This window comes from Carlito syrichta, unplaced genomic scaffold (genome assembly GCF_000164805.1).
Source record: "Carlito syrichta isolate Samal-C Ts95f unplaced genomic scaffold, Tarsius_syrichta-2.0.1 Scaffold303646, whole genome shotgun sequence".
Classification (NCBI taxonomy): domain Eukaryota; kingdom Metazoa; phylum Chordata; class Mammalia; order Primates; family Tarsiidae; genus Carlito; species Carlito syrichta.
Window position 1 is genome coordinate 57,579 of NW_007247742.1, and position 22,729 is coordinate 80,307.

Below are 22,729 nucleotides of genomic sequence, written 5' to 3' on the forward strand. Positions count from 1 at the left end.
CGCACCCGGCCACCACAGCCTCGCCTGCTGGGCTCCGGCGATCCTTCCTCCTCAGCCTTCGGAGTAGCCGAAATACAGGCATGCGCTACCACGCCCGGCTGATTTTTTTTTTTATTTATTTATTGTAGAGATGAGGTCTCGCTGCCCAGGCGGGTCTCGAACCCGCGGGCTCAGGCAGTCCACTCACCTCAGCCTCCCAAAGGCGCGGGATTATAGGCTGAGCCACTGAGCCCGGCCCCTTTCTTCTTATATGTATAAAATGTCTGGCAAATTGTAGATACTTAGCAAATTTCTGTCTTTCTTTCCCCGATTTACAGCATTTGTCAATTTCCATGGTATAAATAAGTACACTCATTATGGTCAATTTTAAGCTACTCACATGACACTGAATGCAAAGTTGGGAAGGAGGGACTACAACTGGCTCTCCTGAGCTTACAGTGAGCCAGCTCTATCATATCACTCATCCTAAGTCTATCACAGGAAGATGAACATTTCCACAAGGTATTATTCATAGGTTTCTATTTTTATTCTTGCTAAAGAAATCAAGAAAGACATATAGTAGATGTTTGGTAAACATTAAATAAATGCCATTGGCTGTTACTTTTCTGATATATGCTTTTCTCTTAGAAAAAAATTGTACCTCCATTATCTCCTGAAAATGTCTCAAACTAGAGGACTATTTTAGTTATAAAAGGGAACAAGAGAATGTTGACTCTAACAAAATTTCCCTCCTCATCCCAAAAGACATATAAATAAAGAAAAAAAGTAATTTAATGATGGTCATTTTATACTTTAAAATTATTTATTTTATACTTTTTTTTTTTTTGAGTTGGAGTTCCACTCTGTCACCCAGACTGGAGTGCAGTGGCCGCTTCCAGCCACCGCAGCCTCGACTGCTGGGCTCTGGCGATCCTTCCGCCTCAGCCTTCCGAGTAGCTGGAACTACAGGCACGTGCTACCACGCCTGGCTAATTCTTGATTTATTGTAGAGATGAGGTCTCGCCAAGTTGCCCAGGCAAGTCTCGAACCCGTGGGCTCAGGCAATCCACTCACCTCGGCCTCCCAAAGTGCTGGGATTACAGGCTGAGCCACCGAGCCCGGCCCTATTTTATACTTTTTAAGTCTACTCTGAAACGGAAAGGTAAAAAGATGTCCTTTGGTCAGATGCGGTGGCTCACACCTGTAATGCCAGTACTTTGGGAGGTGGAAGTGAGAGGATTGCTTGAGCCCACAGGTTCGAGACCAGCCTGGGCAACTTAGCAAGACCTCATCTCTACAATAAATCAAAAAGTTAGCTGGACATGGTGGCATGTGGCTGCAGTTCCAGCTACTTGGAAGGCTGAGGCAGAAGGATTACATGAGCCCAGCAGGTCGAGGCTGCGGTGGCCGGGAGCGGCCACGGCACTCCAGTCTGGGCGACAAACTGACATTCTAACTCAAAACAAATAAACAAAAACGTCCTTTTAGTTATTTATTTATTTTTAAGTTGGGGCCTCACTCTGTAGCCCAAGCTGAAGTACAGCGGCATAATCACAGCTCATACACAGCCTCAACCTTCTAGACTCAGGTGATCCTTCTGCCTTAGCCTCCTGAGTAGGTGGGACTGCAGGCGCCAGCCACCCTGCTTGGCTTTTTTTGAATTTTTTGTAGAAACAAGATCTCACTATGTTGCCCAGACTGGCTTTGAACTCCTGGGCTCAAGCAACCCTCCTGCCTTGGCCTACAAGTAGTTGGAATTACAGGAGTGAGTCACTGAGCCCAGCCCGAAATACATATATCGCGATAAGATAGTTAGAGTAGTATTCCTTAAAAATAAAAGGATACAGAACAGTTTGAAATGGTTTTAAAGCAGCAGTTTTCAATCTTGGCTGCCCACAGGGAAGCACTAGGATAAGTTTTTTAAAAATCCAGGTTAACAGAAAAAGAGATTCAGATGCCTAGACCATACCCTAGATCAATCACATCAGAATTTCTGAGGTGTAGAACAATCCATGTATCAGTATTTTGTAAAGCTCTCCAGACAATTTGAATGTGCAGTTAAGACCAAGAACCACCGGTCTAGAGAAATTATACATTTCTTAATCTGTTATCTGATTAACCCAAAGCAGTCCTCAAATAAGCACTAAAACTACCTATTCATTCTAGGGTGTCTTGGTAAATTTTACTAACATGACTTGGATTACAGAGGATCAGACAGCCATAAAAACAACACCTATAGGGCATTTCAGGTGACTGCCATAGTGCAAAACAACTGGCATAAAGTAAACACTGAAGAATAGATGACTATATAAAGAAAAGAACAGATGAATGTTTTGTTACTAAAATCTGAAAACTAGATTGTAGACAATATTTATGAAAATTATGTTCAAATAATTTGAAAGAAAGAATTTGGGCTGGACACGGTGGTTCATGCCTATAATCCCATTATGGGAAGCTAACATGGGAGGACTGCTTGAGCCTAGAGTTCAAGACCACCCTGGGCAACACAGGGCAACACAGTGAGACCATATCTCTACAAAAAATAAAAATACTAGCCGGGCATGGTGAGGCTGAGACAAAAGGATCACCTGAGCCCAGGAGGTCAAGGCTTTGGTGAGCTGTGATCATATCACTACACTCCGGACTGGATGACACAGTGAGATCCCAACTCAAAAAAATAAAAAGCAAGGATTAGAAAATTACCAAATCTAGGCCGGGTTTGGTGGCTAGGCCTGTAATCCCAGCACTTTGGGAGGTTGAGGTGAGTGGACTTCCTGAGTCCAGGGATTTGAGACCAGCCTGGGCAACTTGGCGAGACCTTGTCTCCATAATAAAATAAAAAACAGTTGGGCATGGTAGCGCGCGTCTGATGTTCCGGTTACTCAGAGGTTGAGGCGGAAGGATCGCTGGAACCCAGTAGGTTGACACTGGGGTGGCCATGAACGTGTGTGCCACTGCACTCCAGCCTGGGCGAAGGAGTGAGACTCCAACTCAAAAAAAAAAAAAAGAAAAGAAAGAAAAGAAAGAAAATTACCAAATCTAATACATTGTTTTAAAATATTACTGATAAAAATCACAGTTTTATACTGGCTGTTTCTACACCTTGCAAAATAAAGTTGGACCAAGAATAATCTGCAATATCCTATCTTGTTTTAGCATGCAATTAGCTATAGTCATGGAAGGTAACTAACAATGCATTTTTCCAAAAAAGAAAAACTACTTATGTACCTGTTTCAAAGCCAAAGCAGGCCTCAATTATATTTTTTTGTGGATCCATGACTTACTGTATGCAAATTACCTGGAACAATGTCTGACACATAGTAAGTGCTCAACACATGTTACTTATTATGACAATATTTCTTGGAAAGATAGGTATGAACAAAGTAGCAATATAAATATATCTTACTTGCTCTTGAAGACTCTGAGCCAATGCCTGCTGAAGCTCTTGCTCTTCCCTTTCACGCTCCATGTCATACTGCTGAAGCCAATCAACCTCTCCCTGAGATCCTTCTGGAGTTTTGTTTTCTTTATTCTCATCACAGTCTTTAGTTATCTCAGTAAAACTGGCAGGATCTGAGAAAGCAGAACATAAAATTATTTTGGAAAATTCTCTCTAATAAACTGAAATTTCTAAAGTAGAGTGACATCTACTGTTCAGACAGTAATTACCATACCTAAACTCATCTATAATTTGTTTGAGATTTATAATTTCATCTTACTAAATTTACATCAGTGTTACTCAACCTCAGTGCTACTGGCATTTTTTTGTTGTTGTTGGAGTGCAGGGAGGAGTCTGTCCTGTGAATTGTAGAACATTTAGCAGCATCTCTAGCTTCTGCCTACTGGATGCCAGTAGCATCCACCCTCCACAGTTGTGATAATGAAAAATAACAGACACTGCTACATGACTCCAGAGGGGAAAAACGGTCCTTGGTTGAAAATAAATGTTCTACAGTAATGGTTCAATAAAACTTAATTGACCATCAGTGAAACATACTATGGTTAAAGATGGGGAAGAGCAAATAGCCGTCATCATAGGTCATAGTGTCATTTGACCAAGTACTAGAAATAAAGTATTGTTTAGAGCAAATTAAAAAAGAATTAGGCCAAAATGATCACGCTAACATTGAGATTTTCCAATTTATAACACTGTATGTTGAGCATGTGTGTTCATATTAATAATCAAATAAGCATAGTATATATTCTATATCAAAAGAACCAAGCAGAAAGTAATAAGTACTGTACAAGTGTTTGGCAATATACAGTATATGTTCAAAACATTCATTTAGGGAGGTAAAAAAGTTAATCTTTAATTTCTTTTCTTTCTTTTTGTTATATCTCAATTTCTAGACCATGGTTAGCTGGGATAAACTGGATAGTCATGATTTTGTTCTGGCTATTTGAATTGTGAGAGCAGTAACATTTCAGTATAACTTTTAATACAGATAAGATTAGGGAGGACTCTTAAAAATGATATCACTTTACCAAAGTAAAAATCCTCAACTAAAAAACTGGTCTGCGAGAATTATCTTTATACATTCATGCTATACAGATTGCTTTAAGTTAGTATATGCTTTTTACCTACCCTAATACTGCATTTTATTTTATTTTATAATTTTTTTTTTTGAGTTGGAGTCTCACGTCGTTACCCAGGCTGGAGTGTAGTGGCACACTTATAGTCACCTCAGCGTCGACTTGCTGGGCTCAGGCGATCCTTTCACTTCAGAATTCCAAGTAGCTGGAATTACAGGTGTGTGCTACCATGTCTGGCTAATTTTTTTTTTTACTGTAGAGACGAGGTCTCACCAAGTTGCCCAGGTTGGTCTCGAACCCCTGGGCTTAGGCAATCCTCTTGCCTCAGCCTCCCAAAGTACTGGGATTACAGACTTGAGCCACTGCGCCCGGCCTTAATACCACATTTTAAATGGGTACTTTTCTACGGCTTGGTTTTAGATTTGAAATCAGCAATTAGTTATCATTTTTAATTGCTAAGTGAATATTCATCATTAAAATTAACTAGCTGGGCACAGTAGCTCATGCCTGTAATCCCAGCACTTTGGGAGGCCAAGGTGGGAGGATTGTTTGAGTCCAGGAGTTTGAGATCAGCTTGGGCAGCACAGTGAGAGCCTGTCTCTACAAAAAATTAGCCAGTCTGCCAAAAAGACACCTGTACATGCATGTTTACTGCCGCACTATTCACAATAGCAAAAACATGGAACTAACCCTGATGCCCACTGAAACTGAACTGGATAAAGAAAATGTGGTACATAAACATGATGGAGTATTACGAAGCCATAAAGCGGAATAAAATCATGGCCTTCAAAGCAACTTGGATGCAACTGGAGACCATCATTCGAAGTAAATTATCATAGAAACAAAAAACTGAATACTACATGTTCTCGTTCATAAGTGGGCCTTGATCACTAGTTGCATGAGTACAAGGGTAGGATGGGCAGTCACTGGGCACTGTTAGGGAAGGGAGGGAGGGAGGGAGAATGGGGGATACGTGACAACACAAAGGGTACCTGGTCCACTACCAGGAGGAGTGAGGGCCACCTAGAAGCCCAAACTACACCTGCATGCAGTCTATTTATGTAATACATGTTCACTTATACCTCACAACTCTATAATAAATAAAGAAATTTTAATAAAGAAAGAAAAAGTTTTATCTGGGCCATGGTGGTACATGACTATAGTCTGGGAGGACTGCTTCAGCCCAGTAATTTTAGACTAGCCTAGGCAACATAGCAAGACCTTGTCTCTACAAAGGAAAATTTAAAATCAGCTGGGCAGTGTGGCATGTGTTTGTAGTCCCAACTACTTGGGCGGGAGCTGTGATTGTACCTCTGTATTCCAGCCTGGTTGACAGAGTGAGACTTTGCCTCAAAAACAAAAACAACTGAATATTAAGCCAGGCACGGTGGGATTTTTTTATTTATTTGATAAAAAATCCCAGCACTTTGGGAGGCTGAGGCAAGAGGACTGCCTGAGCCCGGGGGTGCGAGACCAGCCTGGGAAACATGGCAAGATCTCGTCTCTACAATAAATAAAAAAATCAGCCAGGTGTGGTGGAACACCTCTGTCGTTCCAGCTACTTGGAAGGCTGAAGTGGAAGGATCACCTGAGTTCAGCAAGTCGAGGCTTTAGTGGCTGTGAGCATTCCACTGCACTTCAGCCTGGGTGACAGAGTGAGACTCTGACTCATAAAACCTCTGAATGTTTATTAAAATATTTATTAAAAAAAGAAATGTCCAACCTGGGCAACATAGTAAAACCTTGTCTCTACCAAAAAAAAAAAAAAATTAGCTAGGCATGGTATCACATGCCTGTAGTCACAGTTACTCAGAAGGCTGAGGTGGTAGGATCACCTGAGCCCAGGAGGTCCAGGCTGCAGTGAGCTGTGATTGTGTCACTATACTCTACCCTGACAGAGTGAAACCCCAACTCAAAAAAAAAAGGGAAAAGAAACAGAATTTATTTGATAAAAAATCCCAACTGTTCACAAAATATTGGAGGCTTGGAAGGGGCACCTTGAAAGCCTACACAATCCTGCCTATCCCTCTGACCTTATCTTGCTGTACTGGGAATGAATTATTTGACTCAACCAATCAGATTATCTCTTCTGGAAATCTGGAGCTGAAATTATACAAAGTTAACTACCTAATGATGAACATTTCAAGTGGAAGGAAGATTTGGGAATTGAGGCTACTATTTTAGGGTATAATTTCTGTAAGTGAGTAATCAAGATGGAATAGAAGAAAAGACCCAAGATTAGAAATTGAGAAAACAGACTGTTGAAAGGAATCATTTATGAGGAAGCTGAAGAGTCTAAGAATGTTGATGGAGCGGGGTGTGGTGGTTCATGCCTGTAATTCCAGCACTTTGGAAGGTGGAGGTGAGAGGATTGCCTGAGGCCATGGGTTCAAGACTTGTCTGTGCAACATGGTGAGACCTTGTCGTCACAATAAATAAAAAAATTAGCTGGGTGTGGTGGTACGTGCCTGCAGTTCCAGTTACTTGGCAGGCTGAGATGGAAGGACCACCTGAGCCCAGCAGGTCAAGGCTGTGGTGGCTGTGAGCATACCACTGCATTCCAGCCTGGGCAACAGAGTGAGACTTCTACTCAAAAAAAAAAAAAAAGGGAGGCTCCGTGGCTCAGCCTGTAATCCTGTGCCTTGGGAGGCTGAGGTGAGTGGATTGCCCGCAGGTTCGAGACCTGCCTGGGGGTGAGACCTCATCTCTACAATAAATCAAAAAATTAGCTGGGTGTGGTAGAGCGCGCCTATAATTCCAGCTACTTGGAAGGCTGAAGCGGAAGGATCACTGGAGTGATGAAGTGGTATAATATCTGGGATTGATTTCTAAGTAATTCAGGGAATAGGATAGAGAAATGGGTTGGGCACAAATGAAACAAGACTGGCTTTTTGTTGATAATTACTGAAACTAGATGATGGATATAAGAGGTGAGGAAGGTTCATTAGACTCATCTTTCAACTTTTGTCTTTATATTTTCCGTAAGTTAAAAAAATATTAAGAGAAGCAATGTCTTTATTCTCAGTTTTAGTAAGAAGGTGAATGGAATGGTGAGGTTAAAGAAACAGGAAAGACAACAATTGGCCTACATTCAATGGAATGTGGTAGCTAAAGAAAAAAAAGGTGTAGGACATAAAATACTAAACAAGTTTGTCTTCCCCTAAGGTGCTATATTCATAAATCACCTATGATTATGAATTATTTTGATAACCTCAATGTTCTCCATTGGAACAGATAATACAGAATTAACTGTACACAAGAATAATTTTCTTTGTTCATTTCAGGGAGTCATATGACTAAGCAAAGAACTGAAAGAGTAGAAAGTGGGAAATAAATTAAGAAGGGAAAAAGCACCAATGCTAAACAGTGATGTCTAAGGGCAGTAATTAAAAATTTAATAAGAGAAAGAGACTGCAAAATGATACTTCCATCAAGAGGGAAAAAAGTATACCAAAGCTGCCAGCTTTTTGTTTCCAGTTAAAGGAGGATATACTAAGTCTTATTTTACTTGTGCACAAAATAATTCAAACTTGAAGACGCCCTGACTACAAGAATGTAAAAAATAATTTTGTGATAGTCTATTATTCTCTTCATTCTCAAAATCCTAGGCTTGATGTACCTGAAACTCATAAGCAATACATATTTTTAGATCTTGGGGCTATCAAGAGATAACAATTAGAAATGGTCATAGCGAGAGATAGTCAAAATTTGCCGTCTAAAAAAATCTTAAAATACCCACAGTGCAAGGCCAGGAGGCTCAGCTCTGTCGTTTCCATTGACAGTTTAAGAAATAATGACCATGATCACACCAGGCTTCTACTGCTGATACATGCCCTCTGTTTATTTCAACCCCACATAGTTTTGGAAAACCACCATGAGTATCACTTCCAGTTTTCCTTAATGATGACGCAACAGAAAAAAGATAAGCTTTGGAGTTAAATTTCTATGGTGAAAAGCCACTTAGCCTTCCTACTCTTCAGTTTCCTCATGTGGAAAATGGAGTGAAATAATCAACACCTTTTCAAGAATGTTATAAACAGAATGCTGAGCCCACACTAACTTTTCTTTGAATTTATTTTGTATTTTTTGACTTAACATTATTTTCACCTTTATATGTTTAATAATATTGATAATATTTGTTAATTCTGGCACCCAAGCAAAACTGTAAATCCTGTGAGGATATAAGCCATGTTTCTCTCTTCTTTTGTGTTACTTGCTGCACTGCTGGACATACTACAAATACTCAAAAAATATGTACTTACAGATTGATTAATGAGGCAAATGATTGCCAATATATAGAAAAAAATGGCTGAAGAATCAACTAATATTCTGGATGTAGTAAAAAACTATCGCCAGTCTTGGTGGCTCAGCCTGTAATCCCGCGCTTTGGGAGGCTGAGGTGAGTGGATTGCCTGAGCCCGTGGGTTCGAGACCCGCCTGAGCAACTTGACAAGACCTCATCTCTACAGTAAATCAAAATATTAGCCGGGTGTGGTAGTGTGTGCCTGTAGTTCCAGCTACTTGGAAGGCTGAGGCAGAAGGATCACCGGAGCCCAGCAGGTCGAGGCTACGGTGGCCGGGAGCAGCTACTGTACTCCAGTCTGAGTGACAGAGTGAGACTCCAACTCAAAAAAAAAACAAACAAAAAAACCTGTATCATTATAACTGGCTAGCCATGAAACTCAGCTTTGCCAAATTATAAACAAAGATGAATAAAATATTTTTAAAAAAAGAAATAACGAACCAAAAATAATTTTATATTGGTGTAGCACTTTACATTATATGTAGCCCGTGCTGCTTAACAATAGGGATACTTCTGACAAACGCATTGTTAGGTGATTTCATCGCTGTGTGAACATCACAGAGTATACTTACACAAGCCTAGGTGGTAGAGCTGACTACACACCTAGTCAATATGAAATAGCCTATTGCTCCTAGGCTACATACTTGTACAACATGTTACTGTGCTGAATACTGTAGATAACTGTAACATAATGGTAAGCTGTACATCTAAATACATATAAACATAGAAAAGATAATGCATTATGGAAAGAGTGGAGAACTTGAATTATATACACATTAAAACCTGGTACAAATTCATGAATAGAAAAATTAAGAAATTATATAAATTTCTGAGATAGCAGTGGTGAGAAAAGTGTCCCAAAACTGACACAAACATTTATTAAATGCACATTAAGAATTTTTTTTTTTTTGAGTTGGAGTCTCATTCTGTCACCTAGACTGGAGTACGGTGGCACACTCCCTGCCACTGCAGCCTCGACCTGCTGGGCTCCGGCGAGCCTTCCGCCTCAGTCTTCCAAGTAGTTGGAACTACAGGCACGCGCTACCATATCCGGCTAATTTTTTATTTATTTTAGAGACGAGGTCTCGCCAAGTTGCCTGGGCGGGTCTCAAACCCATAGGCTCAGGCAATCCACTCACCTCGGCCTCCCAAAGCGCTGGGATTACAGGCTGAGCCATCGAGACCGGCTGCACATAAGAATGTTAACTTTACTTGTGATGTATAGCTAAAAGGATATGGCATACTTTACCCCTAGCATCTGTGTTCCAGTCACAATATTTACATATAAGTTTTAAAAGCTTTTTATAATAAGGCATGAAAATATGATCAGTTCTGTTATATAAATCCACTTCACCTCCTGTTCTTTAGAAGAGTTATGCTTTAACAGATTTCTACTCTTCATTAAACCTACCTGGCTCTGTGATTGTTTTGGGCTTCTCAGTTTCTACAGTGTCTGAATTTTCAGGCATTTCCTGAATATCATCTTCTGCAAATCCAGTATCTGGACTGCTTGTTGGCTTGTCATCATCTTCATGACTCAGAGACGGTGAAGCTTCTCTCTTACTTATCTCTAAGACAGCAGCTAGAAGTTCTTCCTCACTCATTCTGTCAAATCCTGAGTTTTCCAATTCAGACTTATCAGGCTCTATTTTGCATAATTTTGTATCCTGAAGAAGAAGAGTTACTTTTATGAGAAATCAAAATGCCTACAAATATAACAATTTTTTTTTTTTGAGTTGGAGTCTCATTGTATCACCCAAGCTGGAGGGCAGTGACATGCTTCTGGCCACAATAGTCTTGATCTGCTAGGCTCAAGTGATCCTTCCACTTTAGCCTCCCAATTAGCTGGAACTACAGGCACGTGCCACCATGCCCAGCTATTTTTTTTTTTTTTAATTTTTTGATTTATTGTAGAGATGAGATCTCGTCACGTTGCACAGGCTGGTCTGCAAGCTCAAGGCAATCCTCCTACCCTGGCCTCCCAAAGTGCAGGGATTATAGGCATGAGCCACCGTGCCCAGTCTCAAATATAGCAATCTTAATTAGAGTTAAATGGAAACTTTATTTCTAAAAAGTTTCCCTTTTTTAATGCTTTGAGTTATTGACAATCAATAACCAATATATAAACCCTTTGGCAAGCCTAATTTTAAAAATAATAACTACATAGGCATATATGATTATTATCCTTCATTATAAGTGCACATTTTTTAGAAACTTGGAAAACACATAAAAATAAAATATATTCACTAAAATAGATTACTTAACTCATAGATAATTACTCTAAGTATCTCTGGTTTACTTTCTTCCAGATATACATGGATTATATTGTAAATATTACTGTAAATATGATAATCTATCATTAACACTATTAAATTATATCATTAACTATAAGCTGGTCTTATCCATAATAATATATGAGAAAATTAAAAACTATATCAAGATTAAGTAAATATTCAGAAGGTATTTTCTGAAGTTTTCTTTTACTTGTGGGAGATTTTCTGACTTCTCTCATTTCTCATTCAAGGTAAGCAACCACAAACTACCTTTGGCTTTAAAGTAAGAAAGGAGGGACAGGCACAAGGGTTCATGTCTGTAATCTCAGCACTTTGAAAGGCTGAGGCAGGAGGATCACTTGAGCCCAGGAGTTGGACAGACATAAACAAACAGACAAGGTAAGACAGAAAACAGAAAAAAAAAATCTACTAAAATAGTTCTATTATTTTACCAAAAAGGTTGAAAATAAAACAGTAGCATGAGATAATGTAAATACCTAGAAAAGTTAACATCTTCAAAGTATTAACTATCATTAATACTTCACATTCGGCTGGGCTTGGTGGCTCAGCCTATAATCCTAGCACTTTGGGAGGCTGAGTCGAGTGGATTGCCTGGGTCTGCAGGTTCAAGACCAGTGCGGGCAACTTGGCGAGACCTTGTCTCTACAATAAATAAAAAATTAGCCGGGCGTGGTAGCACATGCCTGTAGTTCCAGCTACTTGGAAGGCTGAGGTGGAAGGATCGCTGGAGCCCAGTAGGTCAATGCTGAGGTGGCCGTGAGCATGCCACTGCACTCCAGCCTGGGCAATGGAGTGAGACCCCAACTCAAAAAAAAAAAAACAGAAACAAAAAACTTCACATCCATAATTTAAACAATTAGACTACCTTGTTGCTCTGCTGATGTAAAACACTTACTGCAAGCCAGGCTCGGTGGCTCCGCCTGTAATCCCGCGCCTTTGGGAGGCTGAGGTGAGTGGATTGCCTGAGCCCGCGGGTTCGAGACCCGCCTGGGCAGCGAGACCTCATCTCTACAATAAATCAAAAAATCAGCCGGGCGTGGTAGCACCTGCCTGTAATTCCGGCTACTCGGAAGGCTGAGGCGGAAGGATCGCCGGAGCCCAGCAGGTCGAGGCTGCGGTGGCTGGGAGCGGCCACTGCACTCCAGTCTGGGCGACAGAGTGAGACTCCAACTCAAAAAAAAAAAAAGAAAAACACTTACTGCAGTTTTCTCACATAAACAATTGCTACCCCCCAAAAAGCAAGTAATTATTTGAGGACCAATATGTAAAAGTAGTTCTGAAGGTTGAAAGAAGAAAGTAATTTTCTTTTTGCTCAGGCAATCCTCTTACCTCGGCCTCCCAAAGTGCTGGGATTACAGGCTTGAGCCAAAGCGCCTGGCCAATTTTCTCTTTGAGTTGGAGTATCACTCTGTCACCCAGGCCGGAGTGCAGTGGCACGCTCACAGCCACCCCAGTGTCGACCTGCTGGGCTCAGGTGATCTTCCGCCTCTGCCTTCCAAGTAGCTGGAACCACAGGCACGTGCTACCATGCCCAGCTAATGTTTTGATTTACTGTAGAGATGATGTCTCGCCAAGTTGCCCAGGCTGTTCTAGAACTCATGGGCTCAGGTAGTCCCCTCACCTCAGCCTCCCAAAGTGCTGGGATTACAGGCTGGAGCCATTGTGACTGGCTGAGAAAGAAATTTTCTAGACAACTTTAACCCTTTGCACTTGGAGACTTCTTGTGGATCACATACCAGCAATTCAACCATACTTTTTTTTACAAAATAGTGAAAAATGAATCACTTTGTATTAAATAGTATAGTATTGAAACCAATTATTTTATTGCAATGATAATTGGCTTATACTGGAATTTTGGACATCAAGGAACTTATGACCAAAAAAAAAATTTTTTTTTTTGAGTTGGAGTCTCACTCTGTTGCCCAGACTGGAGAGCAGTGGCATGCTCCCGGCCACTGCAGCCTCAACCTGCTGGGCTCCGGCGATCCTTCCGCCTCAACCTTCCAAGTAGCCGGAACTACAGGCATGCACTACCACGCCCAGCTAATTTTTTGATTTATTGTAGAGATGAGGTCTCACCAAGTTGCCCAGGCAGGTCTCGAACCCATGGGCTCAGGCAATCCACTCACCTCAGCCTCCCAAGGTGCGGGATTACAGGCTGAGCCACTGAGCCCGACTAAAATAAAAATTTTATATCTCGTATTTTTCTAATGTGTGGTAACGTGAAATAGTTACCAACATGCACTGTGGGTTCACTGAGACATGTTGTACAATAGTAATTTGTTTGAACATCTTTTATCTGGTGTTTTTCTATTCGAGCAGACAATGCAGTCTTGTTTTCTTTCGCCTACATTAACATGTAATTTTTGAAGACTATGTGGAAGGACATTCTCTTTCTACGTAATGACAGGTGATTTTTTTTTTAACATTTACCTCAGTACATATTCCATCTCTTTATTTACTTTCTTGTGCAATTTAAACAGAAAACATGCATTTTTGAAAAATAGGTGCTGGCATAAGTTTACCCTGTACAATCACTGGCAATTTCTTTATGTCTCCTTTCAGAGGACAACAGAGTAGTTTGCTAGATTTATGTCCCCTCCCAGGGGACATCTGAGTACAAAGGGTTAATTTTTTAATAGCCTTGGTCCATCTGTAAACTGGTTTTTGTAGCTAGAGAAAGTATGCTTTTTGAAACTAGTGTCTGAAAAGAGTTACTGCGTTTATGATCTATTGTGTGTTTTTATTAAGTTTGCTGATGATGGTTATAAGCAGCATTTTTTTGGACAGTAAGAGCTATACAAATCTTTCTCAGAGGTTATAACAAAAAACTACTTACTTTTTCCAGGTCTTCCTGTTGCTGTTCACTACCTGCCATTTCACAAAGTCTCTGGCTGAGGGCCACAGAGCGTTTTAACTCATCCTCACTGTCTGAATCAAGGCATAAAGTCAAAGAGCTTTTGGATTTGAAGGTGAATTTCCTGTAATTTAAGAAAAAAAAAAAAAACTATATAAGTCTGATGAACATTTGTCATTGTTTTTCTTTAGATGTGTAAATTCCAAAACAAAATTCTTTTCCCTTATGGAAAAGTATTCAACAGAGAAAAAAGATATATACCAAGAGAGGTATATTTAAGCATTACCTTTGCCCCACTCCAAAAGAGGCATGCTTTGAATACTGGACAAGTCTTATGCTATTTTATATCATCAGTAAATCAATCACTTTGTGCCTTTTTGCTTTTAATGATCAACCCCAATGAAATTTGTTGTTGTGTATGAAGTAAGTACTCTACTGAATTCATGCAGGCATAGCAATGAATAAATGTTTTTGACAACAAAGTGCATGAAGACTAATTTTTTATCCCTTAAGTTATGATCCATGCACTTAAAAAAATAACAGTAACATTCCACTTATCCACTTATCTGTAGGTCAGACTTCTGGCAACCTCTACCTTCCAGAACACAGGGATTCCAAAGTAAGAAAAAAGGCTTCCGAGGAAGGCAGTTTCAAAGCCCATGCACTTACAAGGACCCTTTCTTTCCCAGGAAATGGTATACAAAATAGTGTAGCAAGTTCATCAAGAAATGAGAGCTAAGAAATGAGAGAGAATAACCACAAATAGGGCAAAAAGGAACTATAAGTCATTTAAATTTAAAAGTAAACTATCTTGTATTAAGAGCCTCTGAGGGCAATATCATATTGAAACACAGTGCAATAACTGATACTTATGCTGATTCTAAGTCATTAAGGTAGACTTAATTTATCTTTAGTGTATTTTATTTTATTTAAGAATATAAAGAATAGTGCACATATTTTAGAAAAATTTTCATCCAAATAGTTAAAATGTTTTAAAGATAAAATGCTTAAAAAGGCAAGCTTCAGTTATATAAAAAAATCATTTATGCAGAATATCAAATATTCTTTAATGACATCAGATAAGTAAGGTGTTACTGTGTTGTCTACAAGGTAAACTGAAAATAAATTAAAGGAAAAAGTGGTAAAGGTCAAAGAACAAGAACTTTCTTTAATGGAGGTTAACATAAATTCATATGCTATACTAAAAAAATATAAAAATGAAAATTGGAAAAACGCAATCAACCTAAATGTAAAAACTGTAAATAAACATATAGAATAATGGCACCAAGAAACAAGAGGCCACAGAGGAAATCAGGAAGATTGCATAGCAATGTAGATCAAAGAAAAGCGGCAATGGTCAGTGATAAGCCCAAATGTAGTCTGTGGCTGAGAACAGCCAGGATATCACTGCACTCTAGCCTGAACACCTGAATAGCCTTCCATTATGTGCTCAAAATGTTTTTTAGTATAACTTAGAAATAGCCAATTAGCCATCTTAATTCTTCATTTCTGATTTCATGCTTACCAAGCAAACCTAAACATATTAATTTACTTATCCAGGTAAATACTTTGCTGAAGGAAGGTGACACCTGGCTACTACTACACCAGGGTCAGATGTGACAAAGGATGTTGCAAAAGAACCGATGGTATTCTGGTTCACAACTCAGAATCTTTTAAGTTTGATCGGCATCACAGGTCTTAAAGGGATTAATCATCCATTACTGACATACTCTCAAATTCTCATATCAGTAGAAGAACAGATGACCATGCCAAAGTACAATGATGCCCAATGAAACCATCTCTTTCTTGCAACTACAGTGATCTGGTATAGTGATCTGGTACATAAAGAGTGCATTCCAATAATAATTACTATATTCACAGAAGGCAGCTTGCCTGTAGCAATGAAAAATATTCATCCTGTAAATGCATCACTTGCTCACTTTCTAAGCAGCCAAGTGGTATTGCTCATTTGTATCTTGAGAACGGGCAAGAGTATTCATATCGGTACCATTTCAGATTTCTAGTCATGTTAGTCATCTGGTTTTAATTGCACTGAAAAATAATTAACAGGAGGAAAAGAAAATAGCAGTTCTCAAATATCATTTATGATTATATCAAACCCCCAAAAGCCCTTAACAACAAAGTGTCTTTTCTCTACAGTGGGCCATCAAATTTTTGGAAGAGTGAATTTTAAAGTCAAATGACAACTGAATCAATTGGAATGGTCCAATCAGGAACTCCTCTAGCAAAATTTTAGAGAAGATATATTTAAAGAAGAAAGGAGATATATTTATCCATACGTGGATAAAGTTTGGTTTTTAAACAAAAAACATAAAGCATTTGTAGAACAGCTACATTCCAGTGCTTGCTTCTTTTCCTATTCCCTTTCAAATACCTCCTATTTAGTGTCAAAGACAAAGAAGTCCCAGACTGGCTAACAACAAGGAAAAATATGTTTCAAGATTCCATGTCTACTTTTTAGGAAGGGTACTTTAGACTAACAAGAGTTATTTTATCCTTTCAATCCCTAGAATTCTTTGACATCAGTCGATTTTTAGAGTTTTAGTATGAAAATATTACATATTAACAAAGGGTAAGTTTTAAAAAGTTTTAAGACAAAATATTGAGACGATCAGCTAAATTTGTATCACTGTTTAAAAATTAGTTATACCTGTGGCTATGCTCTAAAACAGATTCAGGAAATTGTCAAAGTATGGGTAATAAAGAGCACTTATCATGCAAAAAGAGAAACAATTAAGAAAAGGAAGGGGCGCAATCTTGGAGATGAGGGTAAGCCAAATCCTTAAAAATATAGATTTTGGGTACACAAGAAATATCACTCACTTTGAAGGTGTAGAAGGGCTGGTGATGCAGGAATTCACCATGTGGGAGGCTTTCAATGGTCTAGAACTATCAGAAAATTAAAAAATATATAATGTATACAAATGCATTAGTAAAAATATATATTTAACGTATAAAATGAGTATTCTGCACTCTAATGCTTTATATGTCCTCTTGAAGAGCAAACAATTACACTATTTCTTAAATTACTAGCAACAGAAGCCACAAGAGAAAATGAAATACCATCTCTACTCTTTCCATGATCCAATGATCTAAATACACAGCACTGAAAACTAAGTCAAGTGTAATGCATGCGAAAAAAACGTGGGAAGAATTACCTCGTCTCAGTTTATTTTTAAGCAATAAAATACTAATAGCTCTCATTTATTGAGGACTTACTAGATGTCAGGCACTGTATTAAGAATACTACATATATTACCTCATTTAACACGCACAAACACCCTATTATATTTTCCTTTCAGACAAGTTAAGGAATGTGTCCATAGTCTTGAAGTTTCAGGTCTATGATCATAAAGACCCTACATCGTTGGTGTAATATAGCACTACGGCCAGAAAGATTAAGAGTTTTACCAGCAGAGGGCAGTTTGCACTAAGCAAAAACATTCATTCCAAAGAAAAGTCATAAGAGATAAAAAACCAGAAACAGTTAAACTCTCTGGGCACATGCTTTAATAAACAGACCTTTGAAGACTTTAGTGTAAACTTATATGAGACCTGGCTCTTTCAGTTACTAACTGTATGACTTTAGGAAAATCATTTAATTTCTTTGGATTGCCGCTATAAAAATAAGGATTTGGACAAAATCTCTAAAATCTCTTTTATCTCTGATGTTCTAGAACTTTATGATTCTACCAAACTAGTGTTTGAATATAGACAAGAATGACATAGCATGTGACACCAAAGTAATGCAAGTATGCAGGAAAAAAAGGAACATTCAAAGAAGTCCTAAGGTTTCCCCAGCATGTATGATGAAACAAAACCTAAAGTAAAGGTTACTTCCTTTCTCCTTAAAAATTATCTAGAGGCCATTTACGTTCTAATCATTTTGGGATTGCCAGTATAACACTTAGTACACTGTTTTTCAAATCTGCATGTCTCAAAGAGTTGAGTGAAACATTTGTTAAAAAAAATCGATTCTTGGCCAGGCGTGGTGGCTCAAGCCTGTAATCCCAGCACTTTGGGAGGCTGAGGTGAGAGGACTGCCTGAGCCCACGGGTTCAGACCAGCTTGGACAACATGGTGAGACCTTGTTTCTACAATAAATCAAAAAATTAGCTGGGCATGGTAGCACGTGCCTGTAGTTCTGGCTACTTGGAAGGCTGAGGTGGAAGGATCACCAGAGCCCAGCAGGTCGACGCTGGGGTGGCCCGTGCCACTGCACTCCAGTCTGGGTGACGGAGTGAGACTCCAATTCTCCAACTCAAACAAAAAATCTGATTCTCAAATCTTATCTGCCAGGGGGAAAAAAGCCACAGAAATTGGAATCTTTCATGTCTAGATGACTCTTATCACCCAAGTTTGAGTTATACTCTCAAAGTATCTCAAACTGTCTTCTAGTGGTCCAAAGAGTAAGAGTACTCCCTAAAAAAGCACCTCATTATGAAAAGCACCTGGTGAACTTAGAAGTTTTTTTACTTCAATCAGGCAGTCATTTAACACTAAAATTCCAAAGTAAAGGAAAATTAAAATTTCCTTTTTGGCCTGCTTTTACCTTGGAGTCATGTTATCAAGTTCATTCATTCTTTTGACTGGATACTAAAGTCTTACTATTCCAAAAGGGAATGTAAATACATTGTCTCTTAAAGACTTACATTGCCATATGTGCACTCCAACCGAGGGTAAAAGGCGGTTTTGTATTTTCAGTACAATGAGATGACAGGGTCAGGTATCTTGGAATGATGACTTGCTGCCCAATCTTGTTGTTAAGTGAGAGAGCCACGTTGAAGCTGTATCGTTTCAAATGAAGAATAAGGACCCTGAAAAACAGAAAATGAAGACTTTATTAATTCATACATAACATAGATAGCTCTTATACATTAAGAGATCACTCTAAACAACCATGCTACACAACTTTTGATTTAAAGAACACATCTGACCAAACTAAAGATACATCAAAGAACATTTACTGGATACTTGTCACATGCCAGCACTGGGCTAGTATTAAGCATACAAATAAAAACAAAACAGGGACAGTGGTAGATTAATGTGGTTTGAGTAAAATACTTGTGTTGTTCCTAGAAAAAGACACAAATAAATAAAAAGCAGTAGAGAAGAATGCTAAATTTTGAAATTTGGTATTAATATTAGGTTAAATCCTTAAATTATTTACCTCATCGTTATATATTTTAAAAGGAAATGCGTGCTATATAACCACTGCTGATAAAATGTTTATTAATTAAAATGTTACACAGCCCTTATGTTTGATGGTACATGCTTTCTGTTTTAATTTTTTGAGAGATAGTGCCTCGCTCTGTTGCCAGGCTGGAGTGCAGTGGCATGATCATGGCACACCGCAACCTTGAACTCCTGGGTTCAACCGATCCTCCCACCTCAGTCTCTCAAGTAGCTGAAACTACAAGCATGTGCCGCCACACCCAGTTGATTTTTTTTTTTCTGTAGAGATGTCTTGTTATGTTGCCCAGGCTGATCTTGTACTCCTGGCCTCAAGCAATCCTCCTGCATTGGCCTCCTGCTAGGATTACAGGCCAGGCGTGAGCCACTGTGTCCAGTTTCAAGATAATTTTTGAAAAGAATTATCATTTTATTTCAGCAGCACTTCCTGATGAGAAAGTGAATAAATACAAAAAATTTTCCCACCGAGAAAACAGTTGTACAAAAATTTTCAATCTAGTATGAGGGTCTGAAAAGGCTTTTAACACTTTAGAAAAAACAGTGTATTCTTTTTGGTTACTTCTGCGATAAACTTTTCACCTCTTGAATAGAACATAATCTCTGCTCAATAGATTAAATGTATCTCTCAACCCACAAGAACATTTAAAAAATCTTAAGGGAATTAACTTCAGTTCTAGGCTAAGAAAAAAGTCTGATCTATGAAAAATTGTTTTTTACCATATACACCTTCATCACAGAAGCCACAAACAAAACTCTGCGAATTGAAGTTATTGATTATACTTCTATTTTTAAAAGCATACTAGAATTCATGACCTTCAAATTCACAATGTGAGTGAACATCAGGACCCAGTTGATGTGAATGAAAACTAATGTTAAAATCAAATATTTTGACTAAAATTCAAATAATCCTAACCAAAATAAAAGGTAATATGAAACAGGAAAATGAAAGTCAAAATCATTAGTCTTCAAAGATAAGCCACCTAACAGTTTGATAAAGATATCAGGTCTTTCAAGAGTAAGAAAGACTTTGAATATTAAAAAGAACAAAATAGAACAAGACTAATCATTAGAATTTAGCATACAGAGGCTTCTATTCATTAAATCTGGAATAAATTAACCTTTAACACAAGTGACCTACCAAGAAAAAAACAAAACAAAACAAAACACAGAAAAAAACAAAACAAAACAGAAAAAAACAGGAGAAAAATTCGCTTCACTAATTTTTCCGCCCACTTGAAAGACCAAGAGAATGGGAAAGGGAAGAAACATATAGCTTGGGAGGTCAAACCAGTCTTTTTAACTGTGTACTTGCTTCCTTAGTGACAGCTGGTTACAACCAATCCTTTGCTTTAAGATTTCTTCCTCCCACCATCCTGGCCTCAAAACACTCACAAATAGAAAAGGACAAAGTCTCTTAAGTCAAAAATACAGACGGTAGTCAATATAATAATACTGCTACAAATAAAAGAAAGTAAAGCACTCTGCAAGCAAAGTGCTACATAAATACTTAATGTTAATAATAACCTTGTTTGTGTTTGAGATCTATTCTTGGAAAACTGTCCTGTAAACACATTATAATTTTTTAGAACTAGCTTGGTTTTATGTTTGTTTATACAGAACTAATACAATGTAAGTTAATTTCATTCCCAAGTCAGAAAATTCATCTTACGATTACAGGAAATTTACCAACTTGTAAGATCCTCTGAAGAAAGGAATGCACAAACTGCAAAAAATTACTCTTCCTATTTTATTTTCATGTGGATGTGTCTGTAGCAAGTTTTTACTAAAGGTATGAATAACAGAGGGAGACCACAGCACAACATAGGAAAACAATTTTATTTTGTGTGTGTTAGGGGTCTCACTCTGCTGCCCAGGCTGGAGTGCAGCAGCACAATCACTGCTCACCACAGCCTCAACACTCTGGGCTCAGGCAATCCTTCTGCCTCACTCTCCTGGATAGCTGGGATTATAGGCATGTGCCACAACACCCAGCTATTTTTAAAATTTTTTTGTAGAGATGAACTTTCACTGTGTTGTCCAGGCTTGTCCTGAACTTCAGGGCTCAAGCAATCTTTTCACCTTGGCCTCCCAAGGGAAGGGACTACATGTGTGAGCCACCATGTCCAGTCCAGGAAAACAAATTATAACTGAATGTTACACATTACTGAATTAAAATCTACTAGTTAGCTCCTATCATTATTCCAAAGTCTCACCAGCTTCATCTTCTATTGTCATCTTCTTGGGACTCTTAAGACCCTTTAAGCTAGTTTCCCACTCTCTACACTCTGCACATTTCAGCTTTGAGACTTTCTTTACCAATCTATTCTGATAAGTTTTACTTACTAAGTAATATTTGTATGTATTTTAAAAGGAAAAACTGAAGAGCAATTAAATATACCTGGGAAGCCTGTTAAATTTGTGCCTGACAAGAGCACACTTCCCACCACACTTCTCACAGGAATACTCAAGTTCTTCTGCCTATGAAAAGTCAAGAGAAAAAAATAAAGCATGAATTTAAATCAGCATTAACCCATTAAATGCAAATCATTTCCCCAGTCTGATTAGTTCAGTGGAACAACAGCTTTGGAGCAATTTATATTCTTTGTCTGGAACCACAAGCTGTATCCAAATTAAAACCTAATTCTCAAAATACACTTATAATATTATCATGCCCTATTTCAGAATTCCTAATTTCCTTTTTTACTAAGTAAACACCTAAATTTATGAAGTAACTATATTCTAAAGTAGCAGATTCTCAACCTTTTCCCCATGGACACACATGAACCACTGCCAAGAGTATAGCCAGATTTTAGTATTTGGCCATGCAGAGATAAGACCAACTTCAGGTTAGGCAGAGTTACTGGTCTGTTAAGTGTAACACTACCTCTTTCTTATAATGGAACTCTATCTTCTGGTGACAGCCCCTAAGAACAACTGCTCTAAAAAAGACCAAAGATTGGAATTGATATTATTATTATTATTATTTTTGAGTTGGAGTCTCACTCTGTCGCCCAGACTGGAGTGCAGTGGCCGCTCCCGGCTACTGCAGCCTCGACCTGCTGGGCTCCAGCGATCCTTCCACCTCAGCCTTCCAAGTAGCTGGAACTACAGGCACACGCTACCATGCCCGGCTAATTGATGACTTATTGTAGAGATGCGGTCTTGCCAAGTTGCCCAGGCGGGTCTCGAACCCGCGAGCTCAGGCAATCCACTCACCTCGGCCTCCCAAAGTGCTGGGATTACAGGCTGAGCCACCGAGCCTGGCCGGAATTGATATTATTACCTAGAGAAAACTGAAACAAGAAATCCTTCAAAAATAGAGATAAAGTACAAAGAAAAATCTTCAAGGTCTACGATGATAACAGGAATATTAAACTAAAACTAAAAAAGAAAGTATCTATCTATGGGTAGAGCTGATGATCACTATTATAAAGAATACATACGCTGAGCTTGGTGGCTCAGATCTTAGTATATCAACTTATATTTCATCTACAGTTTTAATTCACATTACCAAATTTTAGCATATGTCATTACAAATAAACTGCTTCT

General features: G+C 38.7%; 1 protein-coding gene across 1 annotated transcript in view; it reads right to left on the reverse strand.

The window, feature by feature from the left end:
• USP37 (ubiquitin specific peptidase 37) overlaps positions 1-22,729 on the reverse strand; it is a 111,030-nt gene that overhangs the window by 9,823 nt on the left and 78,478 nt on the right. The window contains exons 15-20 of the mRNA XM_008058847.1: positions 21,579-21,658; positions 18,640-18,804; positions 16,811-16,876; positions 13,949-14,090; positions 10,227-10,482; positions 3,386-3,552 (exon numbers count right to left, since the gene is read on the reverse strand). Coding sequence (XP_008057038.1) covers positions 3,386-3,552; positions 10,227-10,482; positions 13,949-14,090; positions 16,811-16,876; positions 18,640-18,804; positions 21,579-21,658 — 876 coding nt within the window. The remainder of the gene's footprint in view (positions 1-3,385; positions 3,553-10,226; positions 10,483-13,948; positions 14,091-16,810; positions 16,877-18,639; positions 18,805-21,578; positions 21,659-22,729) is intronic.